Source organism: Oryza sativa, chromosome 1 (assembly GCF_034140825.1).
Source record: "Oryza sativa Japonica Group chromosome 1, ASM3414082v1".
Taxonomy (NCBI): domain Eukaryota; kingdom Viridiplantae; phylum Streptophyta; class Magnoliopsida; order Poales; family Poaceae; genus Oryza; species Oryza sativa.
The window spans coordinates 2,920,500-2,937,964 of record NC_089035.1 but is presented as its reverse complement, the minus strand read 5'-3'; the positions used below and the strand labels follow the sequence as shown (position 1 = coordinate 2,937,964).

General features: G+C 48.7%; 3 protein-coding genes across 4 annotated transcripts; 1 reads left to right on the top strand and 2 right to left on the bottom strand.

Annotated features, from left to right (window-relative positions):
• Positions 1-1,135: 1,135 nt before the first annotated feature.
• On the bottom strand, positions 1,136-3,995 carry LOC4324073 (uncharacterized). The gene is made up of 3 exons (XM_015776401.3): positions 3,869-3,995; positions 1,836-2,505; positions 1,136-1,726 (listed from the first exon to the last, which is right to left on the bottom strand). Exons 2-3 carry the CDS (start codon positions 2,448-2,450, stop codon positions 1,625-1,627), a joined length of 717 nt encoding a protein of 238 aa, XP_015631887.1. The 5' UTR covers positions 2,451-2,505; positions 3,869-3,995; the 3' UTR covers positions 1,136-1,624.
• A 745-nt stretch (positions 3,996-4,740) lies between these two features.
• LOC4324072 (uncharacterized) lies at positions 4,741-7,249 on the bottom strand. 2 transcript variants are annotated; one of them, XM_015776414.3, is made up of 3 exons: positions 7,121-7,249; positions 5,274-5,934; positions 4,741-5,175 (listed from the first exon to the last, which is right to left on the bottom strand). In XM_015776414.3, the coding sequence occupies exons 2-3, from the start codon at positions 5,880-5,882 to the stop codon at positions 5,074-5,076; spliced, it is 711 nt and encodes a 236-aa protein (XP_015631900.1). In that variant the 5' UTR covers positions 5,883-5,934; positions 7,121-7,249; the 3' UTR covers positions 4,741-5,073. The 2 variants fall into 2 exon arrangements, with proteins under 2 accessions (XP_015631900.1, XP_066165174.1); XM_066309077.1 differs by having other exon boundaries at positions 7,151-7,243.
• Positions 7,250-8,556: 1,307 nt separating this feature from the next.
• On the top strand, positions 8,557-9,451 carry LOC107276642 (uncharacterized). Its single transcript, XM_066305109.1, has 2 exons — positions 8,557-9,231; positions 9,347-9,451. Exons 1-2 carry the CDS (start codon positions 8,557-8,559, stop codon positions 9,449-9,451), a joined length of 780 nt encoding a protein of 259 aa, XP_066161206.1.
• The last annotated feature ends 8,014 nt before the right edge of the window (positions 9,452-17,465 follow it).

The window sequence follows — 17,465 nt, the reverse complement described above, 5'->3', positions numbered from 1 at the left end:
AAATGTTAAATCTAAAAGTGGCAAATAGTTAAATGCCCCCATACAAAGAGTACACAGCTGGCTTGTTCATAGTTATTTTCTTGTTTGGACCATAATGGTTTAAACATTTCAATCGAATTTATTCTGAATATTATTTTGTACATCAATCCTTTTCCCGTGAGACGTGACTTTATCAGCTTGGAAATGATGACGTAATCATCTTGCGAATGGAACTACACCTTCGTCTTATTTTAAGTGTAACTATAAGTTTCCATGTTCAACTTTAATCGTATGTCTTTTTAAATTTTTTTGAAAAAAATTAAAATAGAAGTCACGCGTAAAATATTGTTCATGTTTTATCATCTAATAGCAATAAATAATACTAATCATTAAAAAAAAGAAGGTTGTCTTTATGATTGATCGTGACATATTGGACCCTTGAGTCTTTGATAGTTACTACCTCTGTCCCAATATAAGTGCAGTTGTGGAATTTCGTGTCCAATGTTTGATTGTCCATCATACTTGAAAAAATTAAAAAAATAATCACATATAAAGTACTACTTGACTAGAGTAAAAGATCTTGTACTGAATATTGGCAAACTATTCTAAACTCTCGAGAGACCGAGGGGATGCTATCATTATTTACATATCACTTAAATGGTTATCAAGAAATTAATAAGATAGATTAATATATGATAAACTAATTATGAATCCACTCTCCTGAATATTACTTAGATACCCAATTATAAATACATACTTCCTCCGGTCATTGTTTGGGATAAAAGTTACTACTATACGAAAAATCTATGTATAATATTACTTTTAAAGGCAAATATACCCATACATTTCTTTAAACTAAGCATTTGAGAAAATATTGATGTTTAAAGTTTTTAAAACCTTGTCCAAATCTTATACTAAACATGAAATATTTATAACCCGAGTACTCATTTGTCAATCCTTTCAATGAGTAAATACAAATGGTCAAGACTAAATACACGGAAAGATCAGAAACCATATCGCGGGATAAAGATAAAGGCTCTCACAGTGAGCCCCGGAAGGCCTGAACAAAGAACTTGGAACCCAGAACTCATCCAAACAAAGATGACTATTTTACACTCCCACTTGTTAATTGGCAATGGATCTGGACTATGACGGCTAACAGTAAAATATCTGAATTTGGAATTCATATACACAGATAGCATTGGATCACTTCTGAACCAATTCTACAAGAACCGAAATCACACCCGTCTCTTTTGCATGTAGAAGGCACACAGGTACATTTTTTTAGATAATGACACAAAAAGAACACAAAAACATATTTCTAGTGAGACACCCAAATTGATAGTAGAAAGATTTCATTGGGTGGATACTGCATAATTGCATATCACTACCAAACTAGTAAGCCAACTATTTGCAAGACTACTTTTGCTTCTTTTTTTTTTTTGATAAAAAGAGGCCGCACCTCTCCCGCTTTCATTAACGAAAACGAAGGAAATACTACTTTTGCTAAATGGATACAATAAGAAATGCAAAGTGACACTTCACAATAAAGACCTACTGAAATCTACTGTCGGCTTAATAACAAGCTGTTGTAATTTTCACTTGTGATGCCTGGTAAAACTGCTCATGCATCAATGCATCATAACTAAGCAGATACCTCCCTCTTGCAACTTTCTTTCTTCTTTGGGAGAAAAACATCAGTCAGCACGGTCTTAGACTTCAGGGAAGCAAGGAGTATCTCCAGCGCCTAAATTTGAACACAAAAATCATCAACCATGCCAATTAATAAAAAAAACGACTAAGATTTTTTTTTCTTCACTCAAAGTGACAGATATGTACAAAGTAGTATAGTATACCTCTTCCTTGCCAATCTTCATGGTCCTTTCCTGCAGCGTGGTCAAGTCCTTGACACCACACTGTGCAAGAAGGCTGATGCTTGAGACACTGGACGCTGGAGTCATTGAGAGATCATCCTTGATAGTGTATGTGCCTGTCCCAGCCATAACCCTTGAGGTGTTGACATGTGGTATTGCCTTGTGCATTGGAGTGTAGCAAAGAGGGCATATGCTGCCTTTCACAACCGAAAAATATCCACAAGCAAAACGAGTGGCATTGTAGCTGGTGCTGTTCAATTTCCCTTCACATGTGAAGAAGCTGGTATTGGCATTTAACTCTGTATCCAGCAGCTGCTGCAATGGGCAGAGTGCGTTGGGGGCAGCCGTCGGGCTCAGGTAGCGTTGCTTACTCTGGTTTGTGGTTACATGCTTGTCTTCCAGCTTCTCCATACTGTCAAGCACGTTCCCCATACTGCCAACCATACGCTCCTTGGTCAGCAAGTTGATGATGGTGCTCATTGGTAGGCAAAGGAGACTGGCGAGGAACTCTACGACATCATTACCGGCCTCGGCAAAGCAGACTTTCTGAGCCTTGGTATCAATCAAGAGTTTGATCGATAATGTCTTCATAGCCATGATTTTTCCCCTTTACCAAAATTCTTTAAATTTATTGGTAGTTGATTGATTGCCTCTACAATCACCAGTGAAAGAAAATTACACAGGCTTTTAATTGATTATAGGTCCAAATGTTCAGTTATGAGTAGCACAATGGCACATAGTGGAAAATTATACAGGCAATTGAATTGTCCAGGGAAATTTAAGGAAGGCAAAGCAAAAGCATGTTCCAGATATATGATCGAAAGAAACATCTAGATTGGTTGACAGCTGCTCAAAGTAGCAAAAGTGATCTCCTATGTATATACAAAAAATACAACTTCTCCTGTAGACTAAGTTAAACAATCTATGCATATAACACAATTTCCAAATAAGTAATAGCACAGCAGTATGTTAATCTTCTCCAAATGGTAATATGGAAAAATGGATTCAGACCAAGTAATCTGGTTTTCTGAATATCTCATTTGGCAAGGCATGGGAAAAAAACAAAACCTAGAAAACACAATCTTATAAATGTTCTTCCAGACAAAATCATAGGTTGTAGTTTTGTACAAGCAGTTAAGCGCTACAGACATGCAAGTATATGCATGTTATGTCAACTTGTGAAGTGTAAGCCTTCAACAGCAGCCTAATCTTACTTTTTTTTTCTGCAATTAAATTTACTATTCCTAATTAAATCAATCACTCCTTTGTATTTTAGGATAGAATTCCGGGCTATTTTAGGATAGAATTGACTCACAATGGATCCGTGGTCCCTAAAAGTATTGAAAACATAGGTTGATGGGTATATATATTTATTCTGAACCATATAGAAAAAGATTTTACGGGTGTGTTTACTCCATACTAAAATTGGAAGTTTGTTTGAAATTAGAACGATGTGACGGAAAAGTTGGAAGTTTGTGAGTGTAGGAAAGTTTTGATGTGATGGAAAAGTTAGAAGTTTGAAGAAAAAGTTTGGAACTAAACAAGGGCCATTTCGTTTGACTCACTAGATGTCTGGTCTGCTACCGATGGGGCATCCGTATTTGAATAAACTGTGGAAAATCACACACCATGCTCCAACATAATCCAATACTCTCCAATATAGAAAACGCAAGTCGGTTTCTTCTTTATAATTATCATCCTTACAACCTCTCTCCCCAAAACCCCCGTACCCAAACCCTCACTCCCAAAAAACCCCAAACGCTCACAACCTGTGGTTCATGGCGATCATGTCAAAAATTCAAGGAGAAATGAACCGGGAGAAAAAAAAAGGAGAGAAATCAACAACGACGATGATCCCTTAACAAGACGAAATGGGACGAAATCAGGTGGGGCGGATTCATCGCGCGTGAGGAGAACCAGAAATAAAATAAACTACAGACGAGAGAGAGCAATCTGCAAGTTAAGAGTTGAATGTATAGCACGATGGGTGGAATTGTGGAAAGGGAGTCGCTCACGATGGATCGCCTCCGCCGCCGCCGCCGCTGCCGCAGCCGCCGGCCTGAGAGGAGGAGGGAGGCGAGTGGCGATGAAGAGTCGAAGACGACGAGCAGACCACGACCTGTAAAGCGGGACCCCCCTTTCGGCCCATTTACAGATACCGGCCCATGTTATCGGAGGAGCTGCACGTTGACAGGCTGTGTTCGGCCGTGGCTGTTCCCATCCTCTGCTACACGATTTCCTCGCGCACGCTTTTCAAACTACTAAACGGTTCGTTTTTTACAAAAAGTTTCTATACGAAAATTGCTTAAAAAGATCATATTAATCTATTTTTAAGAAAAAAAATTAGCTAATACTTAATTAATCATGCGCTAAACATTGCTCCGTTTTGCGTGCTAGAGAGTAGCGTTGGTAACCCTCACTCCCCAACGCAGCCACGGTCGGTAAACGAAGCGAACCGACGTGCACGATGTCAGTCGGAAGTTGAATAAGGTTATTAAAAAAGTTGATTGAATTAAATGAAAAAAGATTGTGATCGCTTTCGTCGAGAGGAAAGATTGTTATTGATCGGGACAAAAATGTATGCGATAGATATTGTTATATTTTAAAATAAATTTCATACACCGAAAGTTGTTATATTTTGAGACGGAAATATTAACTCATGATGACGACGGGGGCTAAGCCTCTACTATTGGCGTGAGAACCATGAGAGGGCTAAGCCTCCACTATCGGCATGAGAATCATGAGAGGCCCTACGAGGTCTTACTAAAATTTTTTGTTCTATCTAGATAGGAAGTGTTTACTTTGTTCAGACCTCCTGTTATTTCTTTTTAAATCCGTCATTGTGAAAATCTCGCTGCATCTCAACCTTCATCCTTGGTGGTGCTTCTACCCTCGAATGCAATCAATCCTTTAAAAAAAATGAAGTCATACCTGTTACATTTACCTCTAGAAGGCAAGCAGAAACATATTTATAGCGAGACGCAAATTGACAGTAAGATTTCACTGGCTGGGTTGTAACATTTCTATTAAAAAAAAACTATTCCAAGTGTATTTAAGACTAATCTAAAAATGAGCAATACAAAGTGATGCTTTCCCTTTAAGACAAATGGAAACCTACTCCATGCTCACAATGAAGGTCTGTAACTTGTACGGAACTTTCCAATTTCTCAGATGCGATGCCTGGTAAAACTGCTCATGTATCATACATGTATCATACTAACTAAGTAGCAGCCTCCCTCTTGCAACTAACTTTTTTCTTCAGGAGAAATACATCAGTCAGCACGGTCTTAGTCCTCAGGGATGCAAGGAGTATCTCCAGTGCCTACATTGTAACACAGAAAATCATCAACCACACCAATTAAGAAAAACGACTACGACTGTTCTCTTCACTCAAAGTGATTCTGATAGATATGTACAAACCTCTTCCTTGCCAATCTTCACGGTCCTTTCCTGCAGCGTGCTCAAGTCCTTGACACCGCATTGTGCAAGCAAGCTGATGGTTGACACGCTGGATGCTGGAACAATTGAGAGATCATCCTTGACAGTGTACCTGGCTGTCCCAACCACAAACCCAGTGGCTTTGACATGTGCCATTGCCTTCTCCATTGCGTAGCCGCACTTAGGGCAAATGCTGCCTTTCATAACCGTAAAATATCCACAAGCAACACGAATGCCGTGGTAATGGTTCAATTTCCCTTCACATGTGAAGAAGCTGGTATCGGTGTCTAGCTGTGCATCTATCAGCTGCTGCAAAGGACAGAGCGCTCCAGGGGCAACCATTGGCTTAAGGTAAGGCTCCTTGCTTTCGTTTGAGATTACATGATCGGCGTCCAGCTTCTCCACGCTGTCAAACACATTTGCAATGCTTCCAACCATATGTTCCTTGGTAAGCAGGTTGATGATATTGCTTACAGGGAGACAAAGGAGGCTGGAGAGGAACTCGACGAAGTCACTGCCAGCTTCGGCAAAGCAGACTTTGTGAGCTTTGGTATCAATCACGAGCTTGATCGACAATTCAGCGGCAGCCATGATCCTTTTTATTCGAAGTTCTTTAAATTTCTTGGGAGTTGATTGATTGCTTCTGCAATCACCAGCAAAAGAAAATTAAATGGGTTTTCAATTAACTACAGTTATCGTCCAAATGTTCAGAGAAAGCGTTATAATTTAAAGCAGATAAAGCAAAAACATGTTCCAGATTGTATTCCATTGAAAGTTTGAAACATCTAGATTATATTGGTTGATAGCTGCTCTAAAGTAAGGGGAAAAAATGACCTCCTACATACAAATTCTCCTGCGGAGTAAGGTAACAATTCATGCATATATAACATAATTTCCAAATTTCATATAAGTATTAATAATAGAGCAGTTTGTTAATATTTTCCAAATAGTGATATGGAAAAATGGGTTCAACTTGCTTTCGTCTAAATGGGATGCCATGCAATCCTTTTACACGTTCGCGAAAGAAAAATGAATTCAGTGCAGTAGTCTGCTTTTCTGAACATGTCATTTGGAAAAGCAGGAAAAACGGATAAACCACAATCTTATAAATGTTCTTACAGGCAAACTCATAGGTTGCAGGCTTGCAGCGTTGCATAAGCAGGTAAGGACATACAAAGATTAGTGGAACATAGTGTTAGACACAAACTAAAAATACCAAAGATCAGGCTTATATTACTTTTTATTTCTTCCATTCAAATTGGGTAGTCCTTTATATTTTGGGCTAGAATTCACAGTTGGATCATGCTAGGAAACTCCATTATACTAGAATATTCAACTACAAATAATCATTTCGTTTGCATTGCTAGATCTCCGGTCTGCTATCAATACGGGACATCCGTAGTTGTTTGAATAAACTGTGGAAAATCACACGCCATATCGTCTTCGAGAAACAAATCACACGCGATACTCAAAAAGTTATGAAAATCAATGAGGCATCCATAGTTGTGTGAATAAATTGTGGACAATCACGCACCATACTCCAATAGTCTCCAATATGGAAAATGTGAAAAAAAAATCTGTATTTACTCATACAACCTCCCTCCCCCAAAACCCACATACTCAAAACCCTCCGTCCCCAAAACCTCCAAGCGCTTGCAAGGCTGACGATAAAAATATATATATTAGGAGAAAAACCAACCGAAAATAAGGTGGAGAAACAACCACCACGAGGATCCCTAAACTAGACGAAATAATCAGGTAGGGCAGATTCATCGCGCGTAAGGAAAACAAAAATAGAGAGCAATCTGTAAGGTGAGAGGAGAATGTACAGCACGGAGGACGGTGAGGAACTCGCTCACACAATGGATTGCCCTTGATGCCCGCCGCAGGCCTGCCCGCCGCAGCCGCCGGCCTGCGACGACGGCGAGGAGGAGGAGGGAATCGACGGCGAGGACGATGAGCACGAGCAGTAGGTTTGCTTCCTTTATAGCCTGTAGTAAATCGGACCACTCCTCTCGGCCCATTTACATAACGGCCCACCACGAATGCCCACGTTATCGGAGGGAAAAAGTCTATTTTGACTCTTCCTCATTGAATTGTCTTTCTAAACCACACAACCGGAAATAACATCTCCGGCATCTTCAAAGCCAATAACATCTCCCGCACCTTAAAAACCAATGCAAATAAACGCTTTTGATGGTTTGAAAAAAATATTTCTATTGACGTACTATCTTCTTCGATAATAAAAATCGCTTTGACTTTTTCTTCGACGTTTAATCATTTGTTTTATTTGAAAAATTAGTATAAATATAAAAATAGATAATTCAATTAAAGCACTTTTAATAATAAAGTAAGTCACAAACAAAATAAATAATAGAGTGAATAACGAATGATCAAACATTTTCGTTACAAACAGAAACTTAAAGCGAGTAATATGAGATGGAGGAGGGGTTTCATTTTGCGTGCCGGGGAGGAGACCCCTCCTCCCGAACACAGCCATAGTACCAACTAGAGGATGCCCCGCGTGTTGCTGCGAGACTTGGTTAACATCAAATTGTTAGATATGAGGTACAATCTCAAAAAGAAACAGAAGAAACAAATAGCTTTCTTGAATAAATTCTTTTTAGCAGCTCTATCCAAAATTTGTAGATAATTTAGGTAGCACATGTCAACTGAAGGGGCATTCAGTCATAAAGCTCTTTTATACAGATTGACGGGCTAGATACATATAGATGTGTGTGGAGATGGGCCAATGTGTTCATGTGGGTTACATTTGGCACTGAAGAGGCGAAGAGACTCACCCGGTGACTAATGGGTTGAGCTCTATGCTACATTCTATCCAACATCTGAGAAGCGATCTAATGCATTTATCCAACGGTTCACTATTTGATGATGATGTAGAAGCATGTGGTTTGAGTTTTTGGCCTTAACTTTATATTATAGAAAGAAGGGATATGGATGGAGGTAGGACCCATGCATCATCGACTTTTCTCGTCCCATCGTCTGCTTTCTAGTCTCCTCTCGTTTCTCTCTCTCTCCCCCTCTTCCGGCGGTTCGTGACTTCGTGCGCCGGTCCATGTCACGGCCGGGAAACGAAGCGACGTGCACGGTGTCATTCGCATTGATGTGCCTGCATCGTACAGCTCCACTATAAAAAAAGACCATTTAAATTTCGAGGTTGCTTCAAATCTCGCTGCAATCCAAACCTTCTCCATTCTAGTTTGGTGCTTCTGATCTCTCGTACGCAAGAGTGTGTGACCGTGAGATGGCCGGAAAAACATCTAAAGCTGCCACTCTAACCATGAAGCTGCTCGTCGACACCAAGGCGCAGCGCGTGCTGTACGCGGAGGGCAGCAAGGACGTCGTCGACTTCCTCCTCTCCCTCCTCGCTGTCCCGCTCGCCGGGGTCACCAAGCTGCTCACTGCCGGCGACATGGTCGGCTCCGTCGGCAACCTCTACGGCAGCGTCGTTGACAAGCTCGGCGCCGACTACGCCTGCCGCGGCGACGTCAAGGCCGCGCTGCTCGCGCCCACGGCCGCCCTCCGGTTGGGCTCGCCGGCGGACGCCGACAACGGCGGCGGCGCCCTTTACCGGTGCAGCGGCTGCGCCTGCTCGAGAAGCTGCTACAACTTCGTGACCAAGGTGAACGGCACGCCGTGTCCGGTGTGCAAGAGGAAGATGGCGACCGAGGTGAGTCTTGTTGAGCCGGACGATGTCTCCGGCGCCGGCGCCAAGGTCGTGACGTCGCCGGCGGCGCCGTCTGGCGAGGCAAGCTCTAGCAAGGCTGGTTACGCGCCGGGCAAGGTGACGTACACGGTGATGGATGACCTCACCGTCGCGCCGTCGTCCACCGTCTCCGCCGTCGCCGCCCTCGTGGCGCTTGGCGTGACGGACATCAGGGGACTGCAGGAGAAGACCGTCGAGGTCGGCTACGACGAGGTGACTTGATTAGATATCCACACTTGAAATTATTTTCTCATGTACAGTTTGGCTTAATTTGTTTTAAACCTTGAGCTTTCGATTAACAATATTGAATGTGTTTTTATACGTATAGGGTTTGGCTGTGCTGAAGGCTTCGTTGCAGTCAAAGACAGTGCTCACTGATGTCTTCCTCGGTGCGAGGCGGACTGCTCACCGACGTCATCCTATGCTGGTTTGAGGCCAAGATGATCAGATTACAGAGCAAACAAGTAGCCAACGTTGTAGTACCTTGTTGTCCATGAAGGCATGAAGTCATTTTGGCCATATGGTCACGCTAATTTTGTGGAGCACCTGTATTCGTCTTAAAAAAAATGTAGTTTACCCCTTTTCCTAGTATAATCATCATCTAACAAAGTACTAATCAAAATTATTTTTTATTGGTTTCAAGCCATGCAACAGTGAATTATTTTTTGTTGGACTGAATCAACGGAGCATTGTTTTGTTGTCCTTGTTCTTGGTGTGGATCATTAAATTAGGATGGAGCCATAGTGGGAGGGATTTCAGCATGAAGTTTCTGTTTAAAGTAGGAATTTTGGTGCATGGATTAACAAATGTGTTAAAATTTGTGACATGCACATACTATTTCGAGGGGATATCCCCTCATGTCGTGTATGTTATCTAATGTCACACCCTGAAAATCATTAATATATAAATTGTTGTTTAATTGGAATTATTAGAATTTATTTTTAAAAGCCTAGAAGAGAAGATCTAATTTTTTTTAATTAATAAATTCCAATATAAAATGGGGCCAGATAAAATTTCATTAAATACTTTGCTTAATTCTATAATTCCTAGATTTTTCTGGGATTTATTTGAGCTAAGGAAGTATTTTTAATAAATGGAATTGCATTTCATGAATAATTTAAATTGAAAAAGGTTTTTAAAAGTCTCTTTTGGCTTTGGGCCGAAAGTCGGCCCAAAACCGTTCTCTCTCTCCTCGGCCCAGTCCGGCCCAGTCCGCAGCCGCGCCCTCGCTGTCGCTGACAGGTGGGTCCCGCCTGTCAGGTCGTCGTCTTCGTCGCGCCGCAGCCGTCCGAAACCCTAGCGCCGCGCCGCCGTCGTTTCCTTCCAAATCCGGCCGCTTCTTTCCTTCTCCGGCCGAATTGATAGAGGGGAAATGATCCTCGGGATCTCCTCCGCCTTTTCTCCTTTGGAAACATCGGCTAAATCGGTTTGGAAATCGTTGGATTCGAGATCGAATCGGTTTCGTCTCTCTCCTCCGAACCCTAAACCTTCCTTCACGTTGCCGCCGTCGACCCGAAGACCGCCGCCGCTTCAACCTCGCCGCCGGTGCCGTCCGTTCCTCTTCCGCCGTCGCTTTGGTCGCCGGTGAGTTCGCCGTGCCGTCCGCTACCCGTTGGTGCCCTCCGTTTGTGCCCTAGCGCCGCCGTTCGCCGGTGAGCTTGCGCCGTCCGAGCTGTCGAGCCGCCGAGCCGCCGCCGCCGGTGGTGACGTCATTGCCGACGTCATCGTCCCCGTCTCCCGTGAGCCGGTCGTGGACCGATCGATCTCGGCCGTCCGTTTTGGATGGATCGATCTCGGCCGTCCGTTCGCGTGAACCGCCGCCGTGCGCCCGGTCAACCGCAAACCCTAGCCGCTGACGCAATAAATCTATTTTTCCTTTTCAAAAATAATTCATTATTGCGTCATAATTCAATTAAAATCAATATAAGTGTTTTAATCCGATTAAATCTTCAAAAATTCATAACTAATTCATCTTAGCTCGGATTTAGTTGGTTCAAGTCTCTAAATTTTTCTAAAATTGAGATCTACATGATAAAAATATCCACATGTACTGTTCATGCTTGTTTATGTGCTGTTTTGGTGATTTTGCTTCTTTCTGTTTAGATTCCGTCGTTTCCGGAGAGTCCGTTTTCGCAGGAGAAGAGTTTGAAGAGTTCCAAGGCCAGCAAGGCAAGTCACACAGATCCTAAACACAACCCTTTGAGCATGTTGAATCTGTTTAAAGCTATTGATTTATTTCAACTTATGCATTGTTTTCGAATGTCATTGGGTGGTGAGCCTTTCCCATTTAATTATGGCCGAAGATGACTTTATTTTCCTATGGGTTATAATTTGACTAGCATGGACCTTATATATTGGATTGGTTCAGCTAGATGTTATTTATAGTTGCTTAGCCATGCTTAGAAACATTAGCACACTTTTGGGATAACTTATGACTCACTATTATTTAATGATGGCATAATGATAGTTCACGATGGTCAATCGTGATTAGGTTAATTAATTACTTACCAACTAAAACTTGATAATGGTGGGTTGTGAGCACATGGTTTTGAGAGTCGTGCTCATGACAATTAAGGACCGGTTCACGAGTTTCGGTTGTGAAACATTAACCATGCCAACCACAAGCCAGCGTGGGCAACGGCTTTATCTTTTGTATAGCATGGTTCATTGCGGAGCACCAGACTGAGAAGTGGCGGAGATAAGCCCACGGGGGTCGCTGGGGAGTCCATGTCTTGTTTATAAGGGGGTGATTATGATCCAGGAAAGGTGTGCCGTAATGGATTGTGTTGTGCAAGGGGTATTGTCACAACTCCTTTCCGAGGTACTGTGGTGGTATTGAGGCACATGGTGACATGATGTGGGGTTGTGTCTTGTGGGTATAGTGGTACACCTCTGATCAGAGTAAAACTATTCGAATAGCCGTGCCCGCGGTTATGGGCGGGTCTAACAATGTCTTTCGTGATTAGTCTCACCCTTCTCATCATAATAAAAGGTGCTCTAACTGGTAATAATTTGATTAGCTTCTGGTTTGGAATGGTATATTCCTGGTTTGGAGATAGAACTGTGCAGCCGGGATGGTTGTTCAGAATGGTTGAGCCTATACAACAGGGTATGTTATATAGCGTTGGATTAATATTGACGGAGCTCGTGGCTCCTCACCGGGAGACCGCGCAGGCCCCCCTTTGCCAGTTCGGCCGGGGGCTTAGGGTGAGATCTCAAGCTCTCGCTGTGTGTGGAAAGATCGCGTGCCAGGAAGAAACACGAGACACGGCGATGTATACAGGTTCGGGCCGCTGGGAAGCGTAATACCCTACTCCTGTGTTTTTGTGGATTGGTGTATGAATGAGCTACCAAGTGTCAGCCAACTTCTCCCCCGTTCTAAGCTCTAAATCTGGAAAAGAATCAACCAACCCCCTTCTCTATGGGCAAGGTCCTCCTTTTATACTTCAAGGGGATACCACATGCACCCTCCTCCTTCCAAACTGGACTTTTCTTCTCTTTATGGACGGAGATTGGTATGGTTGCTGTTCGAATGACACTTCGATGGGACAGCCCACACCTACCTCCACTCCCGGCGGAGACGGGCACAACGTGGGATCGTGGCTGCCCGTTGCTGACGCGACCAGTGTCAGACTGGTCACTTTTGTCCACCATGTGTCAGTTTAACAAGATGCATGTTTGCCCTTCTTCGTGTAACACCTTGCCTGTAATGGTTAGGATGAAGCCTGGTATAAATCTAACCAGGGCTAACGTGCCATCTCTAAGAGATAACACGCTAGCTCCGGCTTGAGACGAGTTGCCTAGAGGCTTTCGTCTTGACGGGATGGGGCAAGGCGCGCGTCAGACCGCCAGTCGCCACCTAACCCTTGATCTGACCGGTCTGTGACTGGTCACAGACCGGATAAAAGAGCGTGCTGTACTGCGTTACATGCAGCGTGACACGCTTGACCAGACTGTAATAAATGCTGTTAGGTGAGCACAGCTGTGCTCACTTATCCCATACATGTGGCGCAGACTTCTTTAAGGGGTCGGGGTGCCTCGGCCCTCGGGGCCGGGGCAAGCGTAACCCGACCCCCCCTCGGGGGAAATCAGGAGGAGGGCGGACACCTCACCCTCGGGCCCGACGTCCCCGAAGGTGCCAGGCCACGTGGGCGATTGCGTCTGCCTCAAGCCTCTGGTCATGATACTCCTGGTCCCATATCACCGACACCACCCCTAAAGCCTGGTGACAGGTGGGACCGGTCTCCGTAGTTGGGCAAAATACCCAACGGTCTCAATCCATGCACATTGGTATTGGTAACTTTGGTTGTCCATAATGGGCGGTCTATTCAAGACTGCCACACCACTTGAGCAGCGCGCGAATCTGGGCGAGCAGATTCGTCTCGCCCGGAGATACGGCAACGCCGCTTCGGTCGGCGAGCGTAATTAACGCGCGCACGATACAATCCGTTTCGATCGCCTCAACCGCATATCCACTTCATGCGCCGTAAGCGGGCGAATGGGATTAGTGGAAGCGTGGGGACGGGAAACGAGGGAGCGAGATAGCGAGATACGAAGGAGCGAGGTAGTGGGCGCGAGAAACGAGGAGCCAGGCCCAGCGATGGCAAGGGTATAAAAGCATCGAGAAAAGGATTTGCTTCCTTCCTTTCGCCATTGCTCCTCTTGCCTTCGCCGCCTGAGCTCTAACTCTTTCTCTGCTACGCCCTACTTTCGCCACACGCGCTCGTTCTCAATCATCTCTTCCTCCACCGCCATGGCACGGGGCTCTGCTCTGCTCGACGGCAGTGTACTACCGCCTTCCCGCATCGTGAACGAGAGGCACGCCGGACTGCCGCGCCGCTTCATGCCTGAGTCCGCCACCGGTCGGGAGATAGTGATGCTGGGCGAGGGGCGCCCGGCACCAGACTACCCGGGGCGGTCCATCTTCTTCCTCCCCTTCGCAATGGCTGGGCTGGTCCCGCCATTTTCTCATTTCTTCATGGATGTCCTGGAGTTCTACGATCTCCAGATGGCGCACCTCACCCCCAATGCGGTGATGACATTGGCCATCTTCGCGCACCTGTGCGAGATGTTCATTGGGGTGCGCCCCTCTCTTCAGCTGTTCCGGTGGTTCTTCACCGTGCAGTCGGTGTCACCGCCGTCGGTGGTCGGCGGCTGCTACTTCCAGCCGCGGGGGCCGGTGTTGAACCGCTACATCCCCTGCGTCCTCCGCAAGAAGTGGGACGACTGGAAGAGCGACTGGTTCTACACCCCCCTCGCCAACGAAACGCGCCTCCGACTTCCAAGCCAGCCCCCGGCGCAGGTCTCCAGCTGGCGGGCGCCGGTAGATCTGGGGGAGGACTACGACGCCGTCCTCGACCGCCTGGCGGGCCTGCGATCCCAGGGGCTCACCGGGGCCATGGTGTACGGCGATTACCTCCGCCGCCGGATTGCGCCGCTCCAACGGCGCGCCCGGAGCGCCTGGGAGTACACTGGGCCTGAAGACTACATGCGGACCCATCAGGGAGCCAGATGGGATTGGGCTCCCGAGGACTTCAAGATCGTGGTTCAAAGGGTGCTGAATCTTAGCTCCGCGGAGGCGTCTCGCATTCCTCAGGAGATCCTCCCCCTCTACAGCGATCCCGACCGCGCCTCCATTCTAACCATTATGATGGGGGTCGGGGCCTCAGAGGAGAGAGCCCCTAAGGGCCACGACGGCGCGGGCGAGCGCCGCCGGGGGGAACAATCTGCCCCAGGAGGGGGTCGTGCTTCTGGGCCCCGCGTCGGGGGCTCGGGGAGCAGCCGCCCTGCCGACGCCCAGGGGAAGAGGAAGCTGGGAGGAACACCTCCCACATCTCCTCCCCGAGGGGGCGGGGCGGCGCGTGCCAGCAGTCGGCGCCCGGAGGGGGCCGCGCCGACGTCGCAGCCCGAGGGGGAGCGCAAGAAGAAGCGGCTCCGCAAGATGGGGGAGACGGAACCATCCCGGGGAAACCTGATTTCCCCTCCAAAGTGGTCATTTAACCGACCCCCTCGCAGGTTCGCCCCATTCTTATTGCGACCGTCTTTCTTCTATCCCATTAAGCAAGTTTTCTCTTACCCATCTTGTTTGTCTTCTGGTTTTTTATTCTGCTTCAGCGATGCCCCGTCACATTCCTCCCGCCACCCCAAGTCCGGCCAGTCCGAGGCCGAAGATCCGGCGGCCGCAGAGGAGCGGAGGCGAGAAGCTGACCGGCGTGAAGCCGCAGATCGCCTTCGGGAAGCTGAAGAGGCCGCCCGGGAGGCCGCCCGGGCTCGCCAAGCCGAAGAAGCTGCCCGGGAGGAGGCCGCCCGGGCTCGCCAGGCTGAGGCGACAGCTGCTGCTGGCGCGTCACTTGGGCCCACTCCCTCGGGCGGCCCTCAGGCGACATCCTCCGAGGCGGCTCGCGACGAGGCCGCTGGCGCATCGCCTGGGCCTACCTCACCGGGCGACGCCCAGGACCAAACGGGCCCGGGGGACATCCCCGAGCCCAGCGCATCCTCCGGGGGGCCAAGCCGCGTCGCATTTTCTCCAAGGCGGCTCTTTTCCTCATCTTCTGTCGCCCCGCTGAGCGCCGAGCCCCTTCTGCAGGCCCTGGCCGCCGCAAACACCGCAGTGCTGGATGGGTTCAACGCCCAAGTGGAGGCCCTGCGTGCGGAACGAGCGGAGCTCGAGGCCGCATGGGCGCGCGTTGAGGAGGGGCGGCGCTCGGTGGACGCCATGGTGGAGGTGGGCCGTAAGGCTCACCGCCGCCACATCTCGGAGCTTGAAGCCCGCAAGGCGGCGCTGGCGGAGATCGCCCGAGAGGTGGAGGAGGAGCGAGAGGCCGCCCTTATCGCCACCACCGCGATGATCGAGGCGCAAGACACCCTCCGCCTTCAACACGCAATCTGGGAGGCGGAGCTGAAGAAAAAGCTCGACGCCGCCCAAGGGGTCCTTGACTCCGCCGCTGCCCGAGAGCGGCGGGTAACGGAGACTGAAGCGACGTCTCGGCGGCGCGAGGAGGCCCTTGAGTCCCGTGCCATGGCGCTGGAAGAACACGCCGGCACCGTGGTGAGGGGCTTGATGGACCGCGAGGCCGCCGCTGCTCTCCGGGAGGCGACGCTGGCGGCGCACGAGGCCGCCTGCGCCGAGGAGGAGTGCGCGCTCCGCCTCCGCGAGGACGCACTCGCTGAGCGGGAGCGGGCTCTCGAGGAGGCTGAGGCCACGACCAAACGGCTGGCGGACAGCCTGTCCCTTCGCGAGGCGGCGCAGGAGGAGCAGGCGCGCCGCAATCTTGAATGCGTCCGCGCCGAGAGAGCCGCACTGGAACAGCGGGCTGCTGACCTCGAGGCGCGGGAAAAGGAGCTGGACGCGAGGGCGCCTATCGGCGGGGCGGCCGCGGGCGAAAGCGACTTAGCCGCCCGCCTCGCAGCTGCCGAACACACCGTCGCGGAAATGCAGCGAGCGCTGGACTCCTCCACCGGGGAGGCCGAGGCCCTTCGCTTGGCGGGCGAGATTGGGCCCGACATGCTTTGGGATGCGGTCTCCCGCATGAAGCGCGCCGGTCGGCAAGCGGGCCTCTGGAGAGGCCAGACGTCGGTGCCCCCCACCAATCTGGAAGGCCTCGCTCCGCACCTCAACAGGATGGCCTGGGTTCTCGAACAACTCCCCGAGGAGCTTGAGAAGACCATCAAGTCATCCTCGAGGGACCTCGCGCAGGGAGCGGTCGAACTCGTGCTGGCGAGCTACCAGGCCCGGGACCCCAACTTCTCTCCATGGATGGCGCTGGAGGAGTTCCCTCCCGGGACCGAGGACGACGCGCGCGCGCGCGTCCGGGATGCCGCCGACCACATCGTCAACGGTTTCGAGGGCTCGGCCCCTCGGCTCGCGTTCGCCCCTAGCTCCGACGAGGAGGGCGATGCCAGTGGTGAGGACGACGGTGGCGACGAGGCCGGCGACCCGGGCGCGTCGGAATGAGCCCCCGAGCCCCCGTCAATCTTTGATTTTTTCTTTTTCTTTCTTCTAAGGCCTTCATGCCTCTTTTGTATAGATCAACTTAATCTTGTTAAGGTCGGTGTAGTCGATGCACATCCGAAGCTTGCCGTTCGCCTTGGGAACGACCACCGGGTTCGCCAGCCACTCCGGATGGATGACTTCACGGATGAATCCGGCCTCCAGAAGTCTCGCCACCTCCTCGCGGATGAAGGCTTGACGTTCTGGGGCCTGCCGCCGCACTTTCTGCCGGACCGGCCTTGCGCCCGGCCGCACGGCGAGACGGTGCTCAATCACCTCCCTGGGGACCCCGGGCATGTCCGCTGGTCTCCATGCGAAGACGTCAGCGTTTGCCCGCAGGAAGGAGACGAGCGCGTCTCCCTATTTGCCATCCAGAAGACCACCGATCCGTGTGGTCTTGGATGGGCCGTCGCCCAAGGCAACCTCCTTGACCGGGACCTCGTCGCATGTGGCAATC

Excerpts from the sequence above, each read along its gene's own strand:
- LOC4324072 (XM_015776414.3), bottom strand. The coding sequence starts at position 5,882 with ATGGCTGCCGCTGAATTGTCGATCAAGCTCGTGATTGATACCAAAGCT. Across the intron at positions 5,176-5,273 it reads TGAAGATTGGCAAGGAAGAG|GCACTGGAGATACTCCTTGC; the intron begins GTTTGTACATAT and ends GTTACAATGTAG.
- LOC107276642 (XM_066305109.1), top strand. The coding sequence starts at position 8,557 with ATGGCCGGAAAAACATCTAAAGCTGCCACTCTAACCATGAAGCTGCTC. Across the intron at positions 9,232-9,346 it reads TCGAGGTCGGCTACGACGAG|GGTTTGGCTGTGCTGAAGGC; the intron begins GTGACTTGATTA and ends TTATACGTATAG.
- LOC4324073 (XM_015776401.3), bottom strand. The coding sequence starts at position 2,450 with ATGGCTATGAAGACATTATCGATCAAACTCTTGATTGATACCAAGGCT. Across the intron at positions 1,727-1,835 it reads TGAAGATTGGCAAGGAAGAG|GCGCTGGAGATACTCCTTGC; the intron begins GTATACTATACT and ends GTTCAAATTTAG.